At 37.1% G+C, this 24,184-nt stretch overlaps 3 protein-coding genes across 3 annotated transcripts in view; 2 read left to right on the top strand and 1 right to left on the bottom strand.

Annotated features, from left to right (window-relative positions):
• The first annotated feature begins 5,117 nt into the window (after positions 1–5,117).
• Positions 5,118–5,675, top strand: LOC138403335 (zinc finger protein 771-like). The gene has a single exon (XM_069503477.1). It carries the CDS (start codon positions 5,118–5,120, stop codon positions 5,673–5,675), a length of 558 nt encoding a protein of 185 aa, XP_069359578.1.
• Positions 5,676–6,445: 770 nt separating this feature from the next.
• Positions 6,446–24,184, bottom strand: part of LOC117989045 (uncharacterized) — a 47,464-nt gene continuing 29,725 nt past the window's right edge. Inside the window, exons 13-22 of the mRNA XM_069503593.1 lie at positions 20,404–20,635; positions 15,859–16,001; positions 15,017–15,201; positions 13,715–13,812; positions 13,075–13,310; positions 11,355–11,590; positions 11,035–11,141; positions 8,800–10,930; positions 7,461–8,183; positions 6,446–7,367 (exon numbers count right to left, since the gene is read on the bottom strand). Coding sequence (XP_069359694.1) covers positions 6,461–7,367; positions 7,461–8,183; positions 8,800–10,930; positions 11,035–11,141; positions 11,355–11,590; positions 13,075–13,310; positions 13,715–13,812; positions 15,017–15,201; positions 15,859–16,001; positions 20,404–20,635 — 4,998 coding nt within the window. The 3' untranslated portion in view covers positions 6,446–6,460. The remainder of the gene's footprint in view (positions 7,368–7,460; positions 8,184–8,799; positions 10,931–11,034; positions 11,142–11,354; positions 11,591–13,074; positions 13,311–13,714; positions 13,813–15,016; positions 15,202–15,858; positions 16,002–20,403; positions 20,636–24,184) is intronic.
• On the top strand, positions 20,962–22,536 carry LOC117988693 (dynein regulatory complex subunit 2-like). Its single transcript, XM_034975859.2, has one exon. It carries the CDS (start codon positions 21,103–21,105, stop codon positions 22,489–22,491), a length of 1,389 nt encoding a protein of 462 aa, XP_034831750.1. The 5' UTR covers positions 20,962–21,102; the 3' UTR covers positions 22,492–22,536.

Below are 24,184 nucleotides of genomic sequence, written 5' to 3' on the forward strand. Positions count from 1 at the left end.
ATTCTACCTAGATGAAGTAGGTAGGTATAATATGTACATAATATATTATAGTTATTTAATCAGGATTATTTTTACCATTGATGTTTTCTCATAACGCTCGGAGAGACATTTTTATACATTTAGACACTGGGAAGGGGGGAAGCCGACATCCTAGGGGTTGGGACCTTTGAAGATATACTTCTAAGAGCATGAGGAACACGTCATGTGTCAAAAATTAAACCTACGTTATTTATTTTGAGGTCTATCTTGCCGATTCTTGCCTGTACTTTAAATACCTAACAAGATGCGCGTGTATCTTATTCGAGCGACGTACGCATACTGAAGCGCCGCGCCGCGCCGCTGGGTATGTCGCACTAGCGTCACTGCACTGCGCGTCGCTTCGGTGCGCTTCAAAATATTCTCTCCAGCCGTGCCGCGCGGCAACGCGCGGTGAAGCGCCGCGCCGCGCCGCTCTAGTGCGATATGCGCCATACAAAATGATAGAAATGATATTTTGAAGCTCTGTGCCGCGACGTGAAGCTCACTGAAGCGCCGCGCCGCGCCGCTCAGGTGCGTACGAACCTTTAAATAGGAAGCGGTCTGTGTCATTTTTTTTTTTTTTTAATTTATTTTACGGCCCTGGGTCTGTGTCATTGAACGACTAAACCACAGAGTACATTATATACATAGAGTATAATTATTGTTATGTTTCTGTGATTATGATGATTTTTTAAATAGGTACCTACTGGAAATGACTGGAACTGAACCACGGGACTGCTGAACGTACAGTGCGACAAGGCTATCTTGGCGTGTGGCGAAAATCGGAACTAACGTGACCCTTTGTTCTTGTTTGAATATTCTAAGACCCTTCATACATTGCGATCATAGATTATCTACTATGATTGCGATAATCGCAAGAAATTTTAGAAAGGATTTTAGAAAAAAAAAACAAAAAAAGAAAGTGGGGGTATCATATGAAATGCCTTTACCTGTACATTCTAAAACAGGTTTTATAATGTACAAGCATAATAGTTTTTGATTTATCATGCAAAATGTCGAGAAAATACGACTGTAGTACGGAACCCTCGGTGTGCGAGCCTGACTCGCAGTTAGCCGGTTTTTTATGATGGCAAAGATATTTTCTATTGTATTATCCATATCCATACTAATATAATTGCAAAAGTGTGTCTGTCTGTCTATCTGCTAGCTTTTCACGGCCCAATCCGTTTGACCGATTTTGATGAAATTTGGTACAGAGGTAGCAGAGAAGGACATAGGCTACTTTTGATCCCGGAAAATCAGAGTTCCCAGTAGATTAAAAAAAACCTAAATCCACGTGGACGAAGTTGTGGGAATCATCTAGTTCTTATTAAATCAAAGTTTGCAGAATTGACTCCATAGATATTAAAGTGTGTTAGACAATAGGCTACTTGACAATTTTTTTAAGTTGGTCTTAAATGGTTAATATTTGTCCTATTATATCAAAAAAATTAACACTATATTTTTTTGCGCCCTAAAAACCGTAAAACTTTAATTTAAAAAAATATTTTTCTTAGACAGGTGAAAACACTGTCGGCCATGTTTGGCCGATAGATTATCTGTGCTCTGACGTCATGCATTTGTAAACAACAGTATAACCCTGTGGTTATACTGTTGTTTACAAATGCATAACCCTGTGGTTATACTGTTGTTTACAAATGCATGACGTCAGAGCACAGATAATCTATCGGCCAAACATGGCCGACAGTGTTTTCACCTGTCTAAGAAAAATATTTTTTTAAATTAAAGTTTTACGGTTTTTAGGGCGCAAAAAAATATAGTGTTAATTTTTTTGATATAATAGGACAAATATTAACCATTTAAGACCAACTTAAAAAAATTGTCAAGTAGCCTATTACCTAATTCTTTTATACATTTCAGATGTACCTTTGGCGAAGGAACACACAATCATGAGCAACTCAAAAATTGATGAAACCTATTCAGTAAAACAAAACTGCTTCTACCACGACCCAAGAACACAACAATTAATCATCAATACTTATAATAAAACTGTAACAGGTCAAATTCTGTATAATAAAACTGTAACAGGTCAAATTCTGTACATTGAAGATATTTTGAAATTTTTTTTTCGAGGGCACTCTATAATCGATACTGAACCCAAAACTGTAATTTTTTTCATTTTTGTCTGTCTGTCTGTCTATCTGTCTGTCTGTCTGTCTGTCTGTATCACGGCCGCGCATCACGCTGAAACTACTGAATGGATTCCAATGAAACTTGGTACGATTTGAGGTCATACTATGAGGAAGAATATAGGATACTTTTTATCCCGAAATTCAGCATGGTTCCCGTAGGAGAGGGGATGAAAGTTAAAACGTATACTGAGTTGTAATTCATTAACGCGTAGTCCGATTTCATTCATTCTTTTTTTGTTAGAAAGGGGATATTTTAAAGATTGTTCCGTAAATATTTCAAGGTCATCGGTTCTTAACCGACTGTCAAAAAGGAGGTGGTTCTTTTTTCAACATCGATTTTTTCGAGGTTTCTGGACCGATTTGCATTTTTTTTTTAAATCAACAAAAAAAGTTTTCGTGGTGGTCACATTAAAAATTCTGGATTCAACTCCTTAATCCTGATGCTGCAGGGTTACTGCCCGCCTGAGTTATCAAGATTCAGGAAGTGTTCATAGTGAATTCATATTGTAGGTACCAAGCAACGACTTTATTCTAAAACTTCAAGTCCCAACTCCTCAACCCTGATGATGTAGGGTACAGCACTCCTAAACTATAATGTTTCAGGAACTGCGGATGATGCAAAATTAATTTAGGTACCAAGCATAGGCTACATCATTGAACTTCGGATCCTAACTCCTCAATCCTGATGCTGCAAAGTACTAAAGTCCTAAATCGTGGGGATTTTAGAATTTCTGATAGTGAATTGATATTTTAGGTATCAAGCAACGGCTTCACGATGACACTCCCAGTCCGAAATACTCTAACCTGATGATGCAGGGTGCAGCACTCCTAAACCATAAAGATTCAGGAACTGTTCCTGGTGAAATAATATTGTAAATGCCAAGCATATACTATGTTATTGAATTCCAAGTCTCAACTCTTCAATCCTGATGCTGCTGGTGAATTGATATTTTAGGTACCAAGCAATAACTACTTACACTAACAAGCTTAAAATAAAATAAAATAAAAATGTTAAAAAACCGACTTCCAAAGAATAAGTTTTTGTTTTTACAGTCTACACGTGTATGAATGTATGAAACACAAGTTATTTTTTACTTTGTAGTGTTTTTGGAAGTCGGTTTTTTTTAAATATTTTTATTTTTGTAGTTTAGGAATTACAGACATTACAATCATCAATATTAGGTACATTTAACTTGAAACCCGGAATGTACAGGAATCTTTGAACGTACAGCTCAGCTTAAGCTGGCGTGTGCGATTTATCGAACTTATCTAGGCATAGATGAATAGACATACGGTCTATGATCACGGCATCGTACCAGAACGCTAAATCGCATAGCGGTACGACTTCGCCAGTGGGGTGGTAATTAGCCACGGCCGAAGCCAGACTAGACCAGAGGAAATTTAGATATTATAAAATTCGTAACTGACACTGCCGGGAATCGAACCTGGACCTCCCATTGATAAGACTACAACATTACCGTGCTACAGCGCTTACCACAGTGCCAGGGAGGTAGTCAAAATTAGAATTTATAGGTAGGTACACTACCAAGCAACGACTAGATATAGTACGCGGCAGGTCGAGATGGCAATTGGGTTATGAGGCTTGGGGACGCGAACGCCACGCACACCCCCACACCGGCTTAGCGCATACCCACCCCGATTGCCATCTCGACCTGTCGCGTTCTATACATGATGAAACTTCAAGTCCCAACTTCTCAATCAGCTATTTTAGGAATAAAAATAATCAAATAAAATATAATCAAATAAAATAAAAATCTTTTTTATTTGATTAAACTTTTACAAGTACTTACAAATAGTCGGATGCATCTACCACTGGTTCGAAATGCCTTTCCTAACGAGAAGAACCAGCAAGAAACTCGGCGGTTGCTCTTTTCAAAGAATAGTCGATGTTGAATTGGTATAAAAGTTACGCTTAGAATAAACTATCTCTGGCTTACGTACCTACCAAGCAACGACTTCATGATTCAACTCCATATCCCAACTCTTCAACCCTGATGATGCAGGGTATTGCATTCCTAAGCCACTGTTGATTGTTAAATAATATTGTAGATGCCAAACATAAATATACCATTATTGAATTTCAAGTTCTAACTCTTCAATACTGATGCTGCAGGGTACTGCACTCCTAATCTATGGGTTTTTAGGAACTGTTGATGGTGAATTAATATTGTACCATTTACTACTTATTGCACCAAACCACGACTACATGATTGAACTTCGTTCACAAAAATCCTCGCACTCCATCGAAATCCTATTCTATTCCAAACTTATTCGCCAGCGAGACAGGAGTGGAGAAGGCGGATAGGGACGTGTGGGGGGTGAAACGGATCAACGTGATTTTTTCCATCATCATCAGCCTGCGGACGTCCACTGTTGGACATAGGCCTTCCCTAAAGAGCGCCACCACACCCGGTCCTCAGCCTTCCTCATCCAGCTACTTCGCGGTCTCCACTCAAGGACTTTCCGGCTCCAACGGCCATCACCTCTACGACAGGCATGACCTGCCTTCTTTTATCCCGGAAAATAAAAGAGTTCCCATGGGCTTTTGAAAACCTACATCCACGCGGACGAAGTCGCGGGCATCAGCTAGTATTAAATAAAGTGACTGACTGATAACCGTGACATGAACAGAGAACACAGTGCGCAGCGCGGTAGTGTAGCGAGGCGCAGGGACACTCATCCTGGCGAGACACTCTTCTCTTGTAACCAAAGTGACTATAAAATATATTCACTAGCAAGTTTTAAGAAAAAGGCACATGATAACTCGCACTGGAAAAAAGGCTTTCTTTTGCAAGCACTGTGATTATAAAGGTTCGAGAGCAGATTGTCTAAAATCCCACATGAGGATGCATACCTACTAGAATAAAACACCATTTTGACCTTTGTGACTATCAATGTTTACAAACAAGTAAACTTAACATACGCATGAGGACTCATACTGGAGAGAAACCATTTTTGTGTAACCATTGTGATTATAAATTTTCAACAGCGGGTACTCTTAAAAGGCGCATGCATACTCACACTAAAGAAAAACCTTACCGTTGTAAGCTTTGTGACTATCAATGTTCACTAACAAGTAAAATTAACATACACATGAGGACTCATACTGGAGAGAAACCATATTTGTGTAACCATTGTGATTATAAATGTTCAACAGCAGGTACTCTTAAAAGGCACATGTTTACTCACACTGGAGAAAAACCTTACCATTGTAAGCTTTGTGACTATCAGTGTTCACAAGCAGGTTATCTAAAATACCACATGAGGACTCACACTGGTGAGAAAATATTTTCGTGTAATCATTGTGACTATAAATGTTCACAAAAAGAGAATCTAGCAACGCATATGAGGATTCACACTGGTATAAAACTTAACTCTTGTGAGGTATGTGACTATAAATGTTCGACAGCAAGTAATCTAATATCCCACATGAGGACTCACACTGGTGATAAACCGTTAGGAAAACTCGTTAGTTTGCAATGAACCGTTCATTTGAAGTGATTTAGTAAGGCATGTGAGGACCCATTAGTACACGTTCTAGTTCCTAGTAGACTATAAATGTTCGCAAGCAAGTTTATTACAATCCACAATCCACATGAGGACTCTCGCTTAGAGTGAAACCTTACGGCGGCGTAAGCTTTGTGACGATTAATGTATGTTAAAAAAGTTTGTGAAAACTCACATGTATGTAAGCTGTATATGACGGTATTGTATTTTATAAATTTTTAGTAACTTAAAGTAAATTAAAGGTTTAATTTATTTCATTGTTAATTTATTTATATGTAATAGTAAGTAATTCCTAAGTATCAAATTAGGTTATTCCAGGTCTGTCATACTAATTTCAGAGCTGCCATACTGATATTTTTTAAATTTGCCGCGCTTTTCAAGTCATCTTTCGTTAGCCAGACTCTTTAAATAGCTGTAAAACTCGAAATCTCGTTCTCGAGTTGTAAGCTTAGAATAACTTTGAAAGTATGCGGACTGGGGAAGGATAGGGCAACCCTCCGCATTATTGAAATTTCTTACCATTATACCTGCTGTGATTAATAGAAAACGCGTCATAATCCTCAGCAATGAGGAATACAACGCAAAGAGTATAAAAACGCATTTCTCATTTCTGAGGGTTCGACTTCGCTTAATGGAAGGAGGTCACATCTGAGAGCCCATTGCATTATCAAACAAACAATCCTTCTTGATAAAATAATGCGGTGGGCACCCAGATTTTCCTAGGGAAAATAAAACACTAACAAATGGGTACAAAATATAAATTATATTTTCTTATACTGACATTTACGGTCAAACTTAAAGTAAGATAGTTTTTCTTGACGTGCATCACGAGGATTACGTGCATATTTGTGTGATTCACTGTTGTTTTCAGTACAATTTTTGCGCAGAATAGTATAAGTATTAGAAGAACGACCAGAGGACGACATATCATTAGAATTAAATAAGCTATTACCAACATGTTCTTGCGATAGTGTCCAAGTTTCAACTTCCTTTGAAGGTGTTAAGTCAACTACAGAATCATTGTCAAACACGTTTGTGGTTTCGAAAGTGTCTTCATCATTTTGTGTGTAGTCTTTATAAACTTGAGAAGTAATTTCTTCAGAATTTTGATTGCCTGTAGTATAAGTTGGCGAATATGTACTCCTATTTTCATCACTATCATCACAAAATCCATTCGGGCTTATTGTAATTTTGTCCTTATCCATCGTATTCATACATTCTAGTAGAGTTTTAGGATTTAATATAGTCTCATCTATATTATAATCATCATCAGGAGAAAGTATTTCTAGAGCTTCATCTACTGTATCGTCATCAATATTAATATCACATTCAGATGTTGAATAGTCTTGGATTTGTTTATTATTATCGTTTTGTGGGCTCTGTTGAATTTCATAATGTTTCGCATAAGCAGCTTCTGCACTCATATTATCTTGTTGAGTTATCCAGTTTTGGGATGCAATATAATGTTGATTGATCATCAATTTTTGAGATGCAGAATTATTATTTTCAATAATAAGTGACTGAGGTAGAGAAATTTGGATCTTATCAATGTCCCTGATTTTCCATTTTCTACTATTCTTGGCCGTTACAACTTTTGTACTATTATCGGAATATTCATACTTATTTATTTTTGATTTAAATTTAATATTAGTACTGCTTGGTTTCTGCCTGAAAAGCACAAAAAAAAATTAATATAGGTACTACTAGGTATCATATTTTCTTCAGATTAACCAATGAGACAGTTAAAAAGTCGTTACTAACATTTTGAAAATATTGCTGTATTTTTGTAATATATCCTTAACAGAATCATTATTTGATTTATCTTTAGAGATCATCGTATCTTTATCATCATGAAAGTTATTCACATCCAGGATCGTTTCGTTATAGTCAGAGATCGATTTGATATTTTTAACCTTATCCAGTGTTATATTTGTTTTCTCAGACAAATTAGGTTTGTCTGATGAATTGTTAGGTTCTAATTTTTTGTCATTAAAATAATTGTCACTGAATGTTGATGAACTCGTTGTATTATCATCGCAAAACTCTGGTGGTGGTGGTATAATTTCACCACTGCTTTGATTTACGTCAAAGTCAAGGGTGGAATTTAACCCACTTAACATAACACCAAGAGTCCGTATTTGTAGATTTTCTTCTTCAATATTTTGACCAACATTAAAATGTAGTGATTCACTTTCTGTAGAATAATTTTGAATCTGTTTATTTAAATTTCGCGGTTTTTGTTGAACTTCGCAATTGTTTTCGCTAGTAACTTTTTCCATCAAGTTGTCTCGTTTGGATATTGCTTTTTGCAATACGTTATTCTTTTTCGCAACCGTTAGTGACTGTTGTGAAGGTATGTGTACATTATCTTGGTCCGTGACATTATACTTTCTGCTGGTCTTGGCTATAAGTATATTTGGGTTTTGGATACTACAACTTGTAGCTCTATTAAATTTTTGTATTTCGTAAATACTATTGTTTTGCCTGAAACAGGCAAGTGTCTAAATACTTGATTTAATTTTTCATAATATTCATTGTGCAGAAAGAACTAAGGAATGTAAAAATCTAAATCTTTAAAGGGAGTTTAGAAATTGTACTCAATCTAAATGACCGTAGGTTCAAATTCAACTCGACCAGTTGAAGAGGAAAGGGGAATGAAAGGTATCCATCTATCTAGGTATATATTTTATAAATTAACAAACTGACTAAGTGACAGTGTGGAAGTGGGAACTTGAGATTTTGCATACAGGTTATCTCTAAAACGTAGAATCCCACTAAGAAATTATTTTCAGAAATTCTATCCGTGCGAAGCCGGGGCGGGTCAGCTAGTCAGCACCCATATTATAAATGCGAAAGTTTGTTTGTTGGTTTGTCCTTCAATCACGTCACAACAGAGCAACGGATCAACGTGATTTTTTGCATGGATATAGTTAAAGACCTAGAATGACATAGGATACTTTTTAACCCGCAAAATAAAAGAGTTCCCACGGATTTTTAAAAACCAATTCTACGCAGACGAAGTCGTGGGCATCAGCTAGTGTTCAATATAGGAGAAAATTAGTATAACATCCTTTTTCAAAATAAAGCTCATAATTCTAACCTTTTGATAGTATTGCCGTATATCTGCAATCCATCCATAACAGATGTGTTTTCTTTATTATCTCTAGCGATTATGTATTTGTTACAATATTTATCGCCATTTTGTAACGGTAAACTATTTTCACAATAATAATTATTTATTTTCGGATAACTTCTCTTATAATCAGTATTGGATTTTATAATTTGAACGAAAGTGGAATTCCTTTTTGCTTCATTAGACAGACAAGGATCAAAAAGCCTTTTGTATGCTGTATTTCGGAGTGATGTAATTTTATTGCCACTATCCTTGTCTAAAATTTTAGAGCTAACTATTTTCGATTTTTCATTAGACTTAGTGTTAGTATTAACTTCATTTAACTTAGGCGACAGCTTGTCTCTTTTATAAACTATCTCAGTAACATCTAAATCTACTTTAAGTTTGCTTATAATCTGGACCTTTTGTTTAGAAGAATTTTCAGTACAAATATTAAATTTCTCAGTTTTCCCGAATGTGTACGTATTCATTTTCTCAATGTTTTCTTCCAAAGTCGGCATTTCAGAAGCGTTTGATTCAAAATAGTAATCATTATTATCATCATCTCCATGATTGTGAAAATTATTTGTATTTTCAAGAATGAGTGCCTTTTCAACGAAATTTGGTTGATTATTTGACGGCATAATTATTTGAACTTCACTCTTATTAACTGAAATAGGCAATGTATTAGATTGTGTGACGTTAAATCTTGGTAAAAAGGTAGTTAACGAAAATTTTTTATTTTCGTTTTGTCCTTTTTGCTCAACCATTTGATCAGTATCTTTAAGTATTATTTCTTTCAAGTTCTTTTCTTGGAGTTCGGTTGATTTAGCAATTTTACTTGTGGCCTGGTTACAGGGCATGATTTTTAAATACTGTTGTGGTATAAGACTTGTTGAACTTTGTAAATTCATTTCATTTTCCTGTATTGCTGCATTTAAACTAACAGTAGTTTCTTTCTCTGCGTTAAGTTGAAGCTGGTTTTCTTCACTATCGATAGAGTTAGAAATCATTTCATTTTCACAAACTTGTAATGATTCATCTATTGTTGAGCCTATCGAGTCTTTTGTATTTTTATTGAATTGATCTGCCTCTGCGTCAAGGTGATAATTATTTTTATAATTCACGACAGAGTTCAAACTTTGATCATTATCATCAGATTCTGTTTTACAATTTTGTGATGGTTCTGATTCATCTTTTGTTAAGTATATCGAGTCTATTGGACTTACATCCTTGACTTTTGTGTTTGAAGTGTCTGCAATTTCCAATAAAATCGGGTGTTTAATCTTAACTTTGTTTTGTGCTTTTTGCAAATATTTTTCTATTTGTGATTTGACGGTTTCAGAAAATTCAGTTTCACTTTTTGTTTCTGTAGCATCATTATCGTCATTTGAATGTTTTTTCTGCAACATTTCTAGAAAGGTGTAATTATTTTTTGTGTTTAACTTTCGACGATTCGCCGGTGTATGCATGTTTTTATATGTTTCAGCTTGCCTTTTGTAGTTATATCTCACAGGATCACTTTTACGGAAATAAGAAAATTGATCATGCTTTGATGGTTTAGGTTCTGCTTTTAATCCTACAAAATTAATACATTTCCTATATTTTATTTCATTCTCTATTTCACCCAAAATTCCCTTATATTGTTCCTCATCTACATCTAAATCTTCCATATCAAAATCTTCCGAAAATGCGTTCTCAAGTGATTGATTTTCATATTGATCATCTCTTACACGATTGAGTGATATTGTTGCAGAAGAATTTTTATTTAAAGGTTCTTTTGTTTTTGTTAAATTTTGCAATAAGTTATTAGATACATCAGATGTTGTGTTAAAATCCACTTTGATTTCATCTGCCGTTTTTTCTAAAGATTCTTTGAGGAATTTAAATGAGTCTATTAAATTATTATCCCGCTTTCTTTTTTCCTTAGATTGCATAGTGTCAGTCTCATTAAAAATCTTTCTTTTTCGCTCTTTGAAAACATTAGCGATAGTTGTTTGATGCATGTGCTGAGGATTTTCCAGAGTTTTATGTACTGAGAAGTGATTATCAGTTATATTTACTTCAGGTAAAGGATTTATATCCATGAACGAATATTCGCACTTTTCATCAATGCCAACTGTAACCAAAAAATTACCTTGTACTATTCATATTCAAGGTTTCTAACTTTCTAACAAGCGTAGGTAGGTGATTTAGACAAAAAAATCCAAAATATCAAGTTACCTAAAGTTGAACTAATGCAGTGAGCGAATACTTTGTGTTCATCAGTTTGTTTCCGGGTTATCTCAAACGTCATGCATCCGTCGTAAACGCTTATAAGATCAAACTCCCTGTAGATAATAATACTCTTATGTTTAACAATGCAGCAGCAAATATATCTTTCAATATGTAGCTGGTACTTACACCAGCTACTTAATGCATATTGATACAAAAATGTAATGTAAAACACCCTTAAAATAGACGATAGAACTCACACTCAACCAGTACATTATCACATTTGCAGAGTGGGGCGCGTCATCATGGATTGAACTATCTATACTTACTTGAAGGTTGTGAAGTATAATAGATAGTTTTCCGAGTCTCCCACAATAACATAACTCTTATGATTGCCACCGGCCGTCAGGTTGTCCATATTTTCAGCTAAGTGCGCATGATTAAGTAATATTAGTTGAATGCGCACAATCTTCTCGCTGACGGGTGTCATAGTGAGATTGTATTTTGGAAGTAGACTTATTTGTTTTCTGAGTAAATTACCGGCGGGAGGACCTTTGTTCATTATCTGGAATGTTGGATAAAAGAAGGCGTTACTTTGCGGAAGTCCATGATGAGGAATTACTTTGAGGAACCACAAGTTCGTTTTTATTAATGTGAAAGTGTCATTGTTTGTTGGTTTTTTCTTCAATCACGTCGCAACGGAGCAACGAATCGACGTGACTTTATGCATGGGTATTGGGTATAGTTTAAAACCTGGAAAGAGACATAGGCTACTTTTTATTCCGGAAATGCAAAGAGTTCCCACGGGATTTTTAAAAACCTAAATAAACACGTACGAAGTCGCGGGCATCAGCTAGTTTGCTATAATCCGCCAAAATAGACAAATCAATATGATACTACGTGCAGTGCACCGCCGGCCCTCCCACTACTGTAGAAGCAATAAAAGCAAGTAATACACACCACCAACATATAGCAAGCACTACATAAATCTTCTAGAACACACACAAATGTGCATTGTGGAGTCTATTTATTCATCTCCTGAGGAAGCACCGGTGTCGGAATGAAACGTACTTTGAGTGTGTTCTAGAACATAATATTTTGTGTAGTTTTGTGTGTTGTTGGTGTGTACCTATTGCTTGTATAGTTAAAAGACGTGGATAGTGCCATAGGCTACTTTTTATTCCGGAAAATCAAAAAGTTCCCACAGGATTTTTTAAGTCTGAATCAACGCGGTCGAAGTCGTGGGCATCAGCTAGTTGCTAATATAAAGAATTGTCAAAGAACTAAAAGATATCTTAAGATCATGGATTTAAAAGGAAAAGTGCATTTTTACTTCAGTAAAGACATGTAAAATTTATCCTCCAACAATGAAATTCTTAATCTCTTAGAAATCTAGATTCTAGATTAGGTAGGTCAAAGGTTTCCAGTCGCATTTCACTCGTGCCTTGACACTAAACTTATGACTATTATTTTGCTCATACGAAAGCACATACCAAATCAAATTCTGCGTTCTCACCACACCTTTACATTCTCACGACACGTCACACGATAGTAAAAAAAGCCGGCCAAGTGCGAGTCAGACTCGCGTACCGAGGGTTCACTACTACAGTCGTATTTTTTCGACATTTTGCACGATAAATCAAAAACTATTAGTATGCATAAAAATAAATAAATAACTGTTTTAGAATGTACAGGTAAGTGTCCCCACACGAGTAGATATTTGTGGTCTCCCTTTGCTCGTTAGTGGCAAAACACATATAGGCGGCAATACTTTAAAACCCGTCGTCTATCTTGAGACAACTGTAACGTTACTGCCAAGGATGCAGAACCACCTTAATAACGAAGCCAGACTCTCTGAGTCGGTGATCCGTTAATGGAACCATTAACGGATTGACCGCCTATGGTACAATGGGTTACTCATCAACTCGATAAACTAAAATAAATTATTTATTTAGAATTCAACCACAAAACCGCAAGTATGGTGCGTGTGAAAGTTTACTGACAATCTGCATTTAAAATACTTCAAAATGACTTCAAAATCCAACATACCCTCTCTAAATCTCTGGGATGACTTTCCTCCAAGACCATAAAGTTGGTTTTCCCGGCAGACGCAAGCAGAGTACTGTAAGTTTGTCCTATTCCCTTCAGTTGTCGACACACATAAGGCGAATTCTCCCACAGATGAGCGGATATGCATTTTGCTAATATCAATGAGTTCAGAATTGCCGTGAAGAATTTTGGGTTTTGAGAAATTAAATTGGACCGAGTCACGTATGAAACCAAACCTGTAAAAAGGAAATGTTAATGTAGGTATAAGTAGATAAGTACCTACTAGGTGACCCACCCCGCTTCCTATTCCATGGATAATCCATACTATATACTTAATATTATAAATGCGAAAGTGTGTCTGTCTGTCTGCTAGCTTTTCACGTCTTACGTACGTTACTTTTAACCAATTTCAATGAAATTTGGTACAGATATAGCTTGCATCCCGCAGGTTACTTTTGATCCCGGAAAATCAAAGAGTTCCCACGGGAAAATCCACGCGGACGAAGTCGCGGGCATCATCTAGTACATAATGAAAACCCCGTGATGATGGAACCCGTTATGAATTTTACTGAGAACTTATGACAAAAGCTATCTAATAATAAATAGGTACATTGGAGCTTGGTATCTAAAAACAACTGACATTTGCAAACCCTTTCGGCAATTCTCATGATTTTCATAGCTTCTTGGCTGAGTGAAGGATCTGGGATAGGCAGGCAACCTAGGACAGCTTGGATGACGCTGGAAGGGATGTTAAAGAATTAATCAGGTGTATGTGTTCTGCCTAAAAGGTTTTTAAGGCTCTCTTGGCACTTGAATGACATTGACAGGGGGGCGCTGTTGGAGAACAAAGGCTTAGAATATTCAAACAAGAACAAAGGGGACACTTGAAGGCAACGTTAGTTCCGATTTTCGCCACGCGCCAAGATAGCCTTGTCGCACTGTATATGCGTTTAAGTACCTAATTATTTGACTTGATGAACCAAAATTTCGTAAGAAAATCGGCATGCTCAGTAGTGAGCCAGCGATGGTTTGAGATATTATTATGATGGAAGAATATACTTAATATGAGTAGGTATCTATGTTTCAATAAAATATCGTCTCTGCCTTCGCATACTAAGTCATGTAGGTAATTGACGAAGATGATTTAAGTACTTCCGCATGATCAGCGTACCTATTCTGCGGCATTTTTCTGATCATTTTGCCATTTATAGCATATGGTAATGTATGATGAATTTACAACCCGATTAAAGTCATTTTCGCACTTGCAAACATATTTTTTATGCATGGACTGCTGCTATATTAAGATTTTAAGTGGTCATAAATTCCCCACACACCCTTGAATAATTTTTGAAGAGTAGATAGTATATTGGCAATATATTATTAAGGCATCGCAATTTAGGAAAAATCTCAAAGACCCTTTCATCAAAAAAGCCTTAAATAATATGTTCACTTTTATAGGTATTGCACCCGGTGAGTGGGCTCCTAATTTGTCTACGCGGAAAATTACATATTCAAATTAGTGCTGAGTTTCGCATGTAACGGTAATCTTACCAGCTGAGTTTCATCTGGCGACTACTGTTACTGTTGTTGATCTTGCCCTTCATCGGGAAGCGTATGGTGGCGGGGCGCAGTTTCTGTTGAGCGCGTTGAGACAGCGCCGCTCGTCCACGCGCAGATAAACATCCAATAGCTTTGTCTTTCTCATATCAGAATACTATTATAATCTCGTACCAATGTAAGTTTTATCCGCCCACTACATAGTATCTAGATATTGCTTTTCGGCAAAAAACCTTACTAAAATTTTATTGAAACTTAGGTCCTACCTACTGAGTGGTTACAGATTTGTCTAAGTACATTATCCAAATAAGTCGCGGCTTTCGCTAACAATCTATTAGAGACGGTAAAATCTAGATGTTTGTCTACCCTGTAACGGTAATCTTACCAGCTGAGTTTCATCTGGCGGCTGTTGATCTTGCCCTTCATCGGGAAGCGTATGGTGGCGGCGGCGCTGTTCCTGTTGAGCGCGTTGAGACAGCGCCGCTCGTCCACGCGCAGATGCATATCCGCCAGTTCGTGACTCTCGCATACCAGCCATAAAAGACGCTCGAGACTCTCCGTGCCATCTAACTGTATACGATGTACCAAATGTATGCTGTTTTAAGTTGCTACTAGTCGTATTACGAAGGTTTTTACATTTAATTTTGTAACTTGCAAAGCTGCAAAATTCACTGGCAAAATTATTATTTTTATAATTTTAATTTTTGTAATTGTGAGTAGGTATAGTAGGTATCTAACGTGTCTTTTTATTACAGACTTCGCATGACCACGGCAAAAAAATTCATGGTGAAAAGTAACCTTTTAAACGATTTGCTGTGCATACTAAAAGAGGTGAAAAAATTCTAAACTGCAAGAATATTTTGTCACGAATTAATCTTACGGATTTTACAGACATTATAGAGTAAGTATCAGTAATTTCTGATGTTAGGTATACCTATTGACTCCAATATGAAACTTTTTGTTGGCAGTTAAGTTCTAAAATATTCCGGAAGTTGAACCGATAAAAAGGTTACGCTATAGAGAGAGCCAGCGCGTGCCAGACCTTCGTTATTTTATAAAAGCTGAAATTTTTTATGCATATTGTCCCCAACACAAGGAGAAACGATCAGCGACTATGAAGTTTGTGGTTTTGGGAAATAGCAGGTAATAATTAGTGTAAAAATCTTACGTCAAAGTATAAAGGTATTTTTTTTATATTTTCTTAAAACTACAAAACAAATACCATACCTTCATAATGAGCTTCATAGTCTCCAAATCTAGGTAGTACAACGACATCAACCGTCCTGCTTCCGTCGACTGTATACAGCAAACTTCGTCCATAGTAATCAGCCCGGCACTAGCTAGGCCGTTCATTGCCCTTACACAAAGCTCTGAAAGGTACAGGTTCATTCAAAATAAACTGGCGTGTTTCCAATTGAGACCGTCATTAGCAATAACAATGTGATTACATTCGACATGCCACGTAAACAAAAGGGGTAATAAACCAAACACTTATAGAGCCTTCATTTTTAAAGGAGCCGGTTCAAACTCATAGTGCTGATACTTTTGAATTCACCCGCCACGACTTAATCCTATTGTTATTGTTAATGACGGTCTCAAGTGGAAACACGCCAGTTTACTTTGAATGCACTATCCTACCTGGTACAGTTTTTCTTATAAATAGCGGCAAACATGTAGATTGTACGCGGAATAACTGGTAAAGTCAGAAATGAATATTTGCAGCATCAGAGGAAACTTCCTATAGTGCAAATGCAAAATGGTAAAGCGAAAAACGCGAATTGACTAACGTTTGTTAGGCAATCGAAGTAGTCATTGAGAAAGATTTATGTCCAGCGCTGGACGTCTATCGGTTGCAACGGCGACATAGATGACGAAAAAGGTAACATGACTCATGAGTCCCCTGCATTTAACCCACTTAGGGCTGAAATTTCGAAAAATCCTTCCCTAATGGATACCTACTCTTCACACACCCTCCCATGTCTCAGACCAGTGGTTCAGGCTATGCGTTAAATATATAAGTCAGTCAGTCAGGACTTTGAATTTTATATAATATAGCTGATCCCCGCGGCTTCGCCCGCGTAGATTTAGGTTTTTAAAGATCCCGTATAGCCTATGTCACTCAGGAATAATGTAGCTTTCTACTGGTGAAAGAATTTTTAAAATCGGTTCAGTAGTTCTAAAGATTACCCCCTACAAACAAACTTAACGACATTACCTCTTTATATAATATTACTCGTGGATAATGTAGCTTTCGAATGGTGAAAGAATTTTTAAAATCGGTCCAGTAGTTTTTGAGCCTATTCAGTACAAACAAACAAACAAACAAACAAAGTTTTCCTCTTTATAATATTAGTGTAGACAACGGGCCGTGCAGCAGAAATCGTAATATTTTAATTTCGCCATAACTTCAAAACCAAACGTCCAATTTTAATCATTCAAAGACCAAATATTATCTCCATAAACTGTTCTTAGTGATGAAATCATTTATTTTGATAAGGATTAATAGCATGAGTAAAATAAACGCGTTTAAATGTAGTCCAAAAAAAATTCAAGATTTTTAAATAAAAAAATGGTTGCTGTGCCTCACTCGACATAGATGGGTATAGTGTGTCGCGGACTTTTTTGTAGATATTTATAAGATCTACAATTAATTAGAACATTTTATGGTTCTATCTTTTATAGTTTAGGCAGCGTACGCAAAATAAGTAACTTTTCTGGTTGATTTTTTACACCTTGTGTCCGAAAAACCCAAATATCTTACGGAACCCTATTTTTTTCCAAAATAAAATATAGCCTATGTTACTCGTGGATAATGTAGCTTTCGAATGGTGAAAGAATTTTTAAAATCGGTCCAGTAGTTTTTGAGCCTATTCAGTACAAACAAACAAACAAAGTTTTCCTCTTTATAATATTAGTGTAGATGTAGATTATGTATGTATTTAAGATAGAACATCATTCAATATAATATTATGGTAAATACTTAGAAGCTAATGACTGGCCCATTTTATTTGCATATATGTCAACAATAATGTACAAAATGCGATGAATTTGTTTATAGGTATACCGTATACAGTAGGATGAGTGGCGTCACATTCCTGTGAGCAAGGTAGCTGCGAGTGATGTTCGCGCTGCACAATGAACATGCGGCACTCATTAGGTGCATCAATGACATTTCCAGCGTTTATGGCCAAAGGGCATGCAATAGGGAGATGATTAAGAATATCAAAAGTCACGCTAGGTTTAAGCGGAGAGCGATTTTGTCGATGATAGAAAATAATCACTACCCAATACCCAAGTTATAAGTACGAAAGTTTTTTTGTTTGTTTGCTTTTGGTTTGTTGGTTTGCCATTCAATCACGTTGCAACGGAGCAACGGATTGACATGATTTTTAAGGTTCCATACCTCAAAAGGAAAAAAAGGAACCCTTATAGGATCACTTCGTTGGCTGTCTGTCTGTCTGTCAAGAAAACCTATAGGGTACTTCCCGTTGACCTAGAACTATGAAATTTGGCAGGTAGCTAGGTCTTATAGCAGACATTAGGGAAAATATCTGAAAACTGTGAATTTGTGGTTACATCACAAGAAAAAAATTAAAATGTGTTCATGAACAAATATTAGTATTTTCAATTTTCAAAATAAGATAATTATACCAAGTGGGGTATCATATGAAAGGGCTTTACCTGTACATTCTAAACCAGATTTTTATTTATTTTTATGGATAATAGTTTTTGTCAAAATGTCAAAAAAATACCCGAGTACGCCCTCGGTGCGCGAGTCTGGTTCGCACTTGGCCGGTTTTTCTGTATGGGTATAGAGACATGGAGAGTGACATAGGCTAGGTACTTTTTATCCCAGAAAATTAAAAAGTTCTTAGAGTAATATTACTAGGAATAGATTAGGTAGATATTTATTTTATTTCTCAACGAGCAGGCCCGCCTCTGCTTCGCTCTTTCCCATGAACTTTTTGATTTTTCAGGATAAAAAGTAGTCTTTTCCCGGAAACAATTTACAAGCTACGAGTATCACTGTATGCCGAAATACCAAATAGATGATGCCTGCGACTTCATATGCGTAGGTTTTATTGTTATGTCGCGTTTTCTTTTAACTTTGCGCCATGCATTGCATTGTGTGTAAACTGCAACGGCAGCGCGGTGTAACGAGTGCTCAAGACTCATCCATCACGATCCGGAACCTACCTACTTAGCAAGGTCGTTGGAATCATATGGTAGTTCTTCATAGCGTTTCTAATTTACCTACAAAAAATCCGACTACAAAATTTTACTACTAAAGGGAATTCTGGTATGACGAAAATATATCTAAAATACAACCTTTTGAAACGTCGATATTTAAAAAAAGCGGGTCGATTTGAGAACCGCCTCCTTTTTGGAAGTCGGTTAAAAATTAAAACTAGGTAGCAGTGGTGTGCACAGTTTTCGAAGTCAGGGTAGACCTTTATTTCATGTAGGACAACTTATGTCACTCGTGATACCTAGACTAAGATAAATTTCTCTAGGATCCTATTTATTAGTAGGTCATAATGAAAAATACACATTGAGTTTTTTTAACTAATTAGGGTATGCAGATTGCAGTGCTTTAATGCCTTAATCTGCACGCCACTGATAGGTATAGTAAGCGACAGGTCGAGATGGCAATTGGGGTATATAGCGGCTGGGCGCAGTGCACACCCACACGTTATCCGCGCTCGCTCGCACTGACTTAGCGCGAGGGTTGTGTGGGTGTGCGGGGTGTTCCCTCCCTGATTGCCATCTCGACCTGTCTCGGACTATAGGTATTTTATTTCTCAACTTGCAACGCGGCTCAGCTTCGCTCTTTCCCGCGGAAACTTTTTAATTTTCCGCGATAAAAGTAGCCTTCTGCGGGATGCAACTTATAAACTTTGTATCTCTGTATACCAAATACATGATGCTCGCGACTTCATATGCGTGGATTTAGGTTTTAAAAATCCCGTGGGATTTTCGGGAATGAAAAGTAGCCGGTGTTCGTCTCTGGGACGCAAGTTCATCTATTAAATTTTGTCAAAATGGGTTTCACGGATGGCCCTTGAAAAGCTATTAATTATTAATCAGTGACAACCCTGCTGAAACAATGTTACGGTATAAATTATAACACAAACACGATTAAACTCGATTATCTCGATTAATTAAACTATAATACCTAAGGATGAAGTTTTAATCGGAGGCATAATATATTAGTTAGAGTAGTTATTAAGGATGGAGTAGTTTAATTAATTATGGATTAATCAAATTGTCAGCAAGTCATTGTTTTACAAGAAATAACTTCATACCTACGAAGAGTACCTAACCTACCGACTTCTTGTTTATTTTTTAATATTCTTTAAGTACCTACCTATCTACTCTGATTTTCTGGGATGAAAAACAGACAGAGAGACAGACAGACAACAAAGAGATCCTATAAGTGTTCCTTTTTACCTTTTGAGGTACGGAGCCCTAAAAGAGTAAGTATCTTATGTAACCGGAATGTAAGCTATCTCTATATACTGTCAAAATCCGTAACAAATAGACAGACACACTTTCGCATTTATAAAACTATAAAAGTATGAATTAAAAATTTATTGCATGATAAAAACCTACCTTATCATTCGATTTAGAATAATAAGTAGGTAGACGCTGACCAAAATCGTCAGGCAAATGAACAGGAATATAGAATGAAGAAATTAATAAATCAATTTATTGATTCATAGTTCAAGGGGTAAACTATCAAGTCTTAAAGGATATTAGGTAGGCACATACCTTCTATCTTCTTAGAGATGAGCTCTGCGGGAGCAGCGGGCGGTACGCTGAGGTACCTCTTCGGATCACGTGCAGCCCTCACGCTGAAGAAGGTAGAGTTAACCCATTGCACACATTGAGCCACGTCACCCACTGTACCCAGGGCAGCTTCACTATTCAAGTTCTCTGCTAATCGCTTGTGCAAGTAGCTCTGCAAGGCCTCGCAACCTCCTACTAAAGCTTGATATCGTGTCTGTGGGATTGATAGTTGTATTACTGTGTGATCGAAAAAAATAACAGCGCTAATATTATAGATAATTCTTTGGTAAAGACATTTACAGGTCCATGGCGCAGTCCTAATACTATGCGATCGTCGCAAGTTCGCGCGAATTTTACTCGTACAAACGCGCGATAAAACATACTGATCTCGAATATGCGATGATCGCGTATTCTTGTTCTTTTTGACACAAGCACGCGATGGTCGCATATACTCGGGCGATGATCGCGTATCCGCACAGGCCAACGCCGCTTGATTGAATATGCATTCGTGACAACGCCTTACAGCTGCTGGTTGGCTTTTAAAATTAAAAAATAACCGGCATTTGACTTGTGTTTGACGTTCTACGTAACGGTTTAATTTATTTTGTGTAGCTTTGCTTTTTTATACGATTTATATTATTGTACGTTTAATAAATACATTTCTTGTTCATAAACATAATCATGGTGTCAAAAGAAGATAAGAAAGCAAAGAAGGAAGCAAAAAAGTTGGAGAAACTAAGAGCCGAAGCGGAGTTACGAAAGAAGCTCAAGCGACAGGAACTCGAACGTGAGATAGCAATTCAAGCACGAAAGCGCGGTGATCTAGACAAAAGTTGGCGCGACTTGATGCTCAAAATAAAAGAGCCTGTTTTCAGACAGGAGATCCAAGTTATGAGCCATGTTTTCGAAAGAACCTACGACAAAAAAGATTACTTTATAAAATATACAATGCAGTTAATGGACACAGCCGATGATCAGTTTCAAAGAACTGTGGCTAGTTTTTGCGAAACAATAGATACAATGATCAATAAGTTTCTCTCGGAGATGGAACAGCTGTCGAAACTCAACGACCTTAGAAAATCTCGACTTCTGAAGGCCGGGGAAGATGAAGCAGCTCGTATTACAGCGGACCACAATACAGCTGAGACCCATCTTCAACTTTTACTCTATCACGGACACACAACTGCAGATACATTAGCTTGGACAACTAGAGGTGAAAATTTAGTGAAGGAAGACGAGGATCGTAGTAAATATACTAGTGAAATTGAAAATTTACGCTCCTACCTCGAAAATATTTACAGCCTCATGTGGGACGAATATAAAACAGTCCTCAAAGCTTATATTATTGAAACCTCCGAAAATCTAAAAAGAGTACGACGATTGCGACGAAAAGAAAACTTAATGGCTGATATTATCGCATCTCAGGCTAAAAAGATAGCTAATAGTGACGGATTACTTAAACGTCTGCGAACAGAATTAGCGGCATACGAATCTGGTACGAAGCAAGCAGTTTTCCGAGATCGCCGTAATCGTCATCGTGCTGCGTGTTTTCGTCTGAAGAAAACATTGTTGGATGGATGCGCTACTGATGCAAAACAAATGGCAAAATTAGTTCGAATGTCAGACGATGCAACTGAATGGCTTGAATCGGCTAATAAACAAGCTGAGAAGATATTACGGATGGCTGCTCTCTGCCGAAAATTTGAAACGCAACGGGAGAAGGTTATGCCGTTCGGTTCAAACGAGTCCCATTTACCAACGGAAACTAAAGTTAGCTTACGGCACCAGCAATCGAATGATTCGTTACTCGGCAATGCTATTGCATCTACTGGAGGTCTCACCAGGCTATGGCAGAGAATATCCAAAGCTGACTTATCCAGGAGGGCATTAATTCGAGAAAAAATGTTATTAGAAGAGGAGAACACACTCATAATTCAAAAGATACAAGAGCTTAAAGAGAATAACATAACTCCACACACAAAAAAATGCATGTGCAATACGAATTCAAAAACTAGTGTACCTCATCCAGTAGCTATCGATGGTGTATTAGAAGTCACTAAATACCGTTAGTTTGTTATGGTAAAAAATAATTTTGTACAATTTATACCTACTTGTTCAAAAATATTGTTTGGCCTATATAAATTTACTATGAAATTATTTGTTTCCTTATTGAATTTTCCTGGGAGTCCTCGAGTTTCATAATTTTACGTATTTTGTCATTTTATAAGTATTACGATTTACGACAGTGTCAGCATGATGCAATGACAAAAGACATATATAGCACAAGGCGCAAACGATGCCATTTTGACCTTACCTACTTCTACAGGTTTGGGGCACGGTACAATCGAGTGGCGGTTTAACATACCCATCTGTTTGTTCTTCTAAATCTACAATTTGACAACATTCGTAACCATCAGTAGACAAACCTATGAGTCAAACACATTGAAATTGAAATGAAAGGAATTGCAGCCAGTATTCTTTGGCAGCATTCCACATGGGCATGATTTGTATGTGACACTGATTTGGTAAAGCTAGCGATAAGTTTTGTGGTAACATTCTAAAAAAACCGGCCAAGTGCGTGGCGGGCCACGCGCAGTGTAGGGTTCCGTAGTCACAATTAACCTCGAAAAACCACGGAACAGAAAAAACATTCTGTTCCGTGCGAAAAACAGATATAACTCCTTAACCTGTGAAAACAGATATAACTCCTTAGCCATGATAGTTTTCCTTTAAAATTGATTATATATACTACTGCTGTGAATTTTTCACGTTCCTATATACTACTATTTGACTGATAGGGGGGGAGGGGGGGGGGGGTATATATAATCTCACTATACCTACCTAACCAAGTACATAAGTAGATAGATAGAGATTTAAACACGGCATTACAATGAACAAACGGTACCTAATCGCTACTTACAAAATTCCGCTTTACCAGTTTTCCTCTTATGTTTCATACCACTAGTTAAAAACGAAGAATATAATTTTTTGATTTATCATAATATTTTGCCATTGAATAAAGTTGTACCTAATGCGAACCTACGTCATGATTGTAAATCATCTTAGTACACGACAGGTTCATATGGCAATCGGGAAGGGAACGCCTCGCACACCCGCACAGCCTCCGCGCTAACCCGGTGCGGACGAGCGCGAATGACGTGCGGGTGTACGGGGCGTCCCTCCACCTCATACCCCGTTTGCCATCTCGACTTGTCGCGTACATGGTACATGGTATGCTGCAAAATTACTGCTACTTTATCATGAATCTAATTTAAAGTACGTTAGTATATATTATATTCTGTGTTTAAAGGTAAACCTAAGTTACAGATGAAATCTATTTTGGTAGAGGTAGATTTGGTGAACATTAAAATCAAGTTTTCGTGTCATCTGCTCAAACAAAGGCCCGTTAATTACCAACGTATTTTGAACTTTGGACACATTAGTCTTTTTATTTGAATTAATCTTCAACATTAATCTGTGCAACGGTAAGCTTCAATTAATTACGAGATAAGTCAAAATTACACCGGCAGCTGCTGCACCTTTATGTTTTTTTTTTTACAAAATTTTAAGTATAAGTAGTACGCGACAGGTTGAAATGGCATTCGAGGAGGGAAAGCGCCGCACACCCGCACTGCCCCCGCGCTACCCCTGTGCGGGCGAACGCGGGTGACGTGCGGGTGCTAATAGTAATATTAAATACTAGCTTATGCTTCGCGACTTCGTCCGCGTGGACTACATAAATTTTAAACCCCGATTTCACCCC

The sequence above is a fragment of the Maniola hyperantus genome, chromosome 15, assembly GCF_902806685.2.
Source record: "Maniola hyperantus chromosome 15, iAphHyp1.2, whole genome shotgun sequence".
Taxonomy (NCBI): domain Eukaryota; kingdom Metazoa; phylum Arthropoda; class Insecta; order Lepidoptera; family Nymphalidae; genus Maniola; species Maniola hyperantus.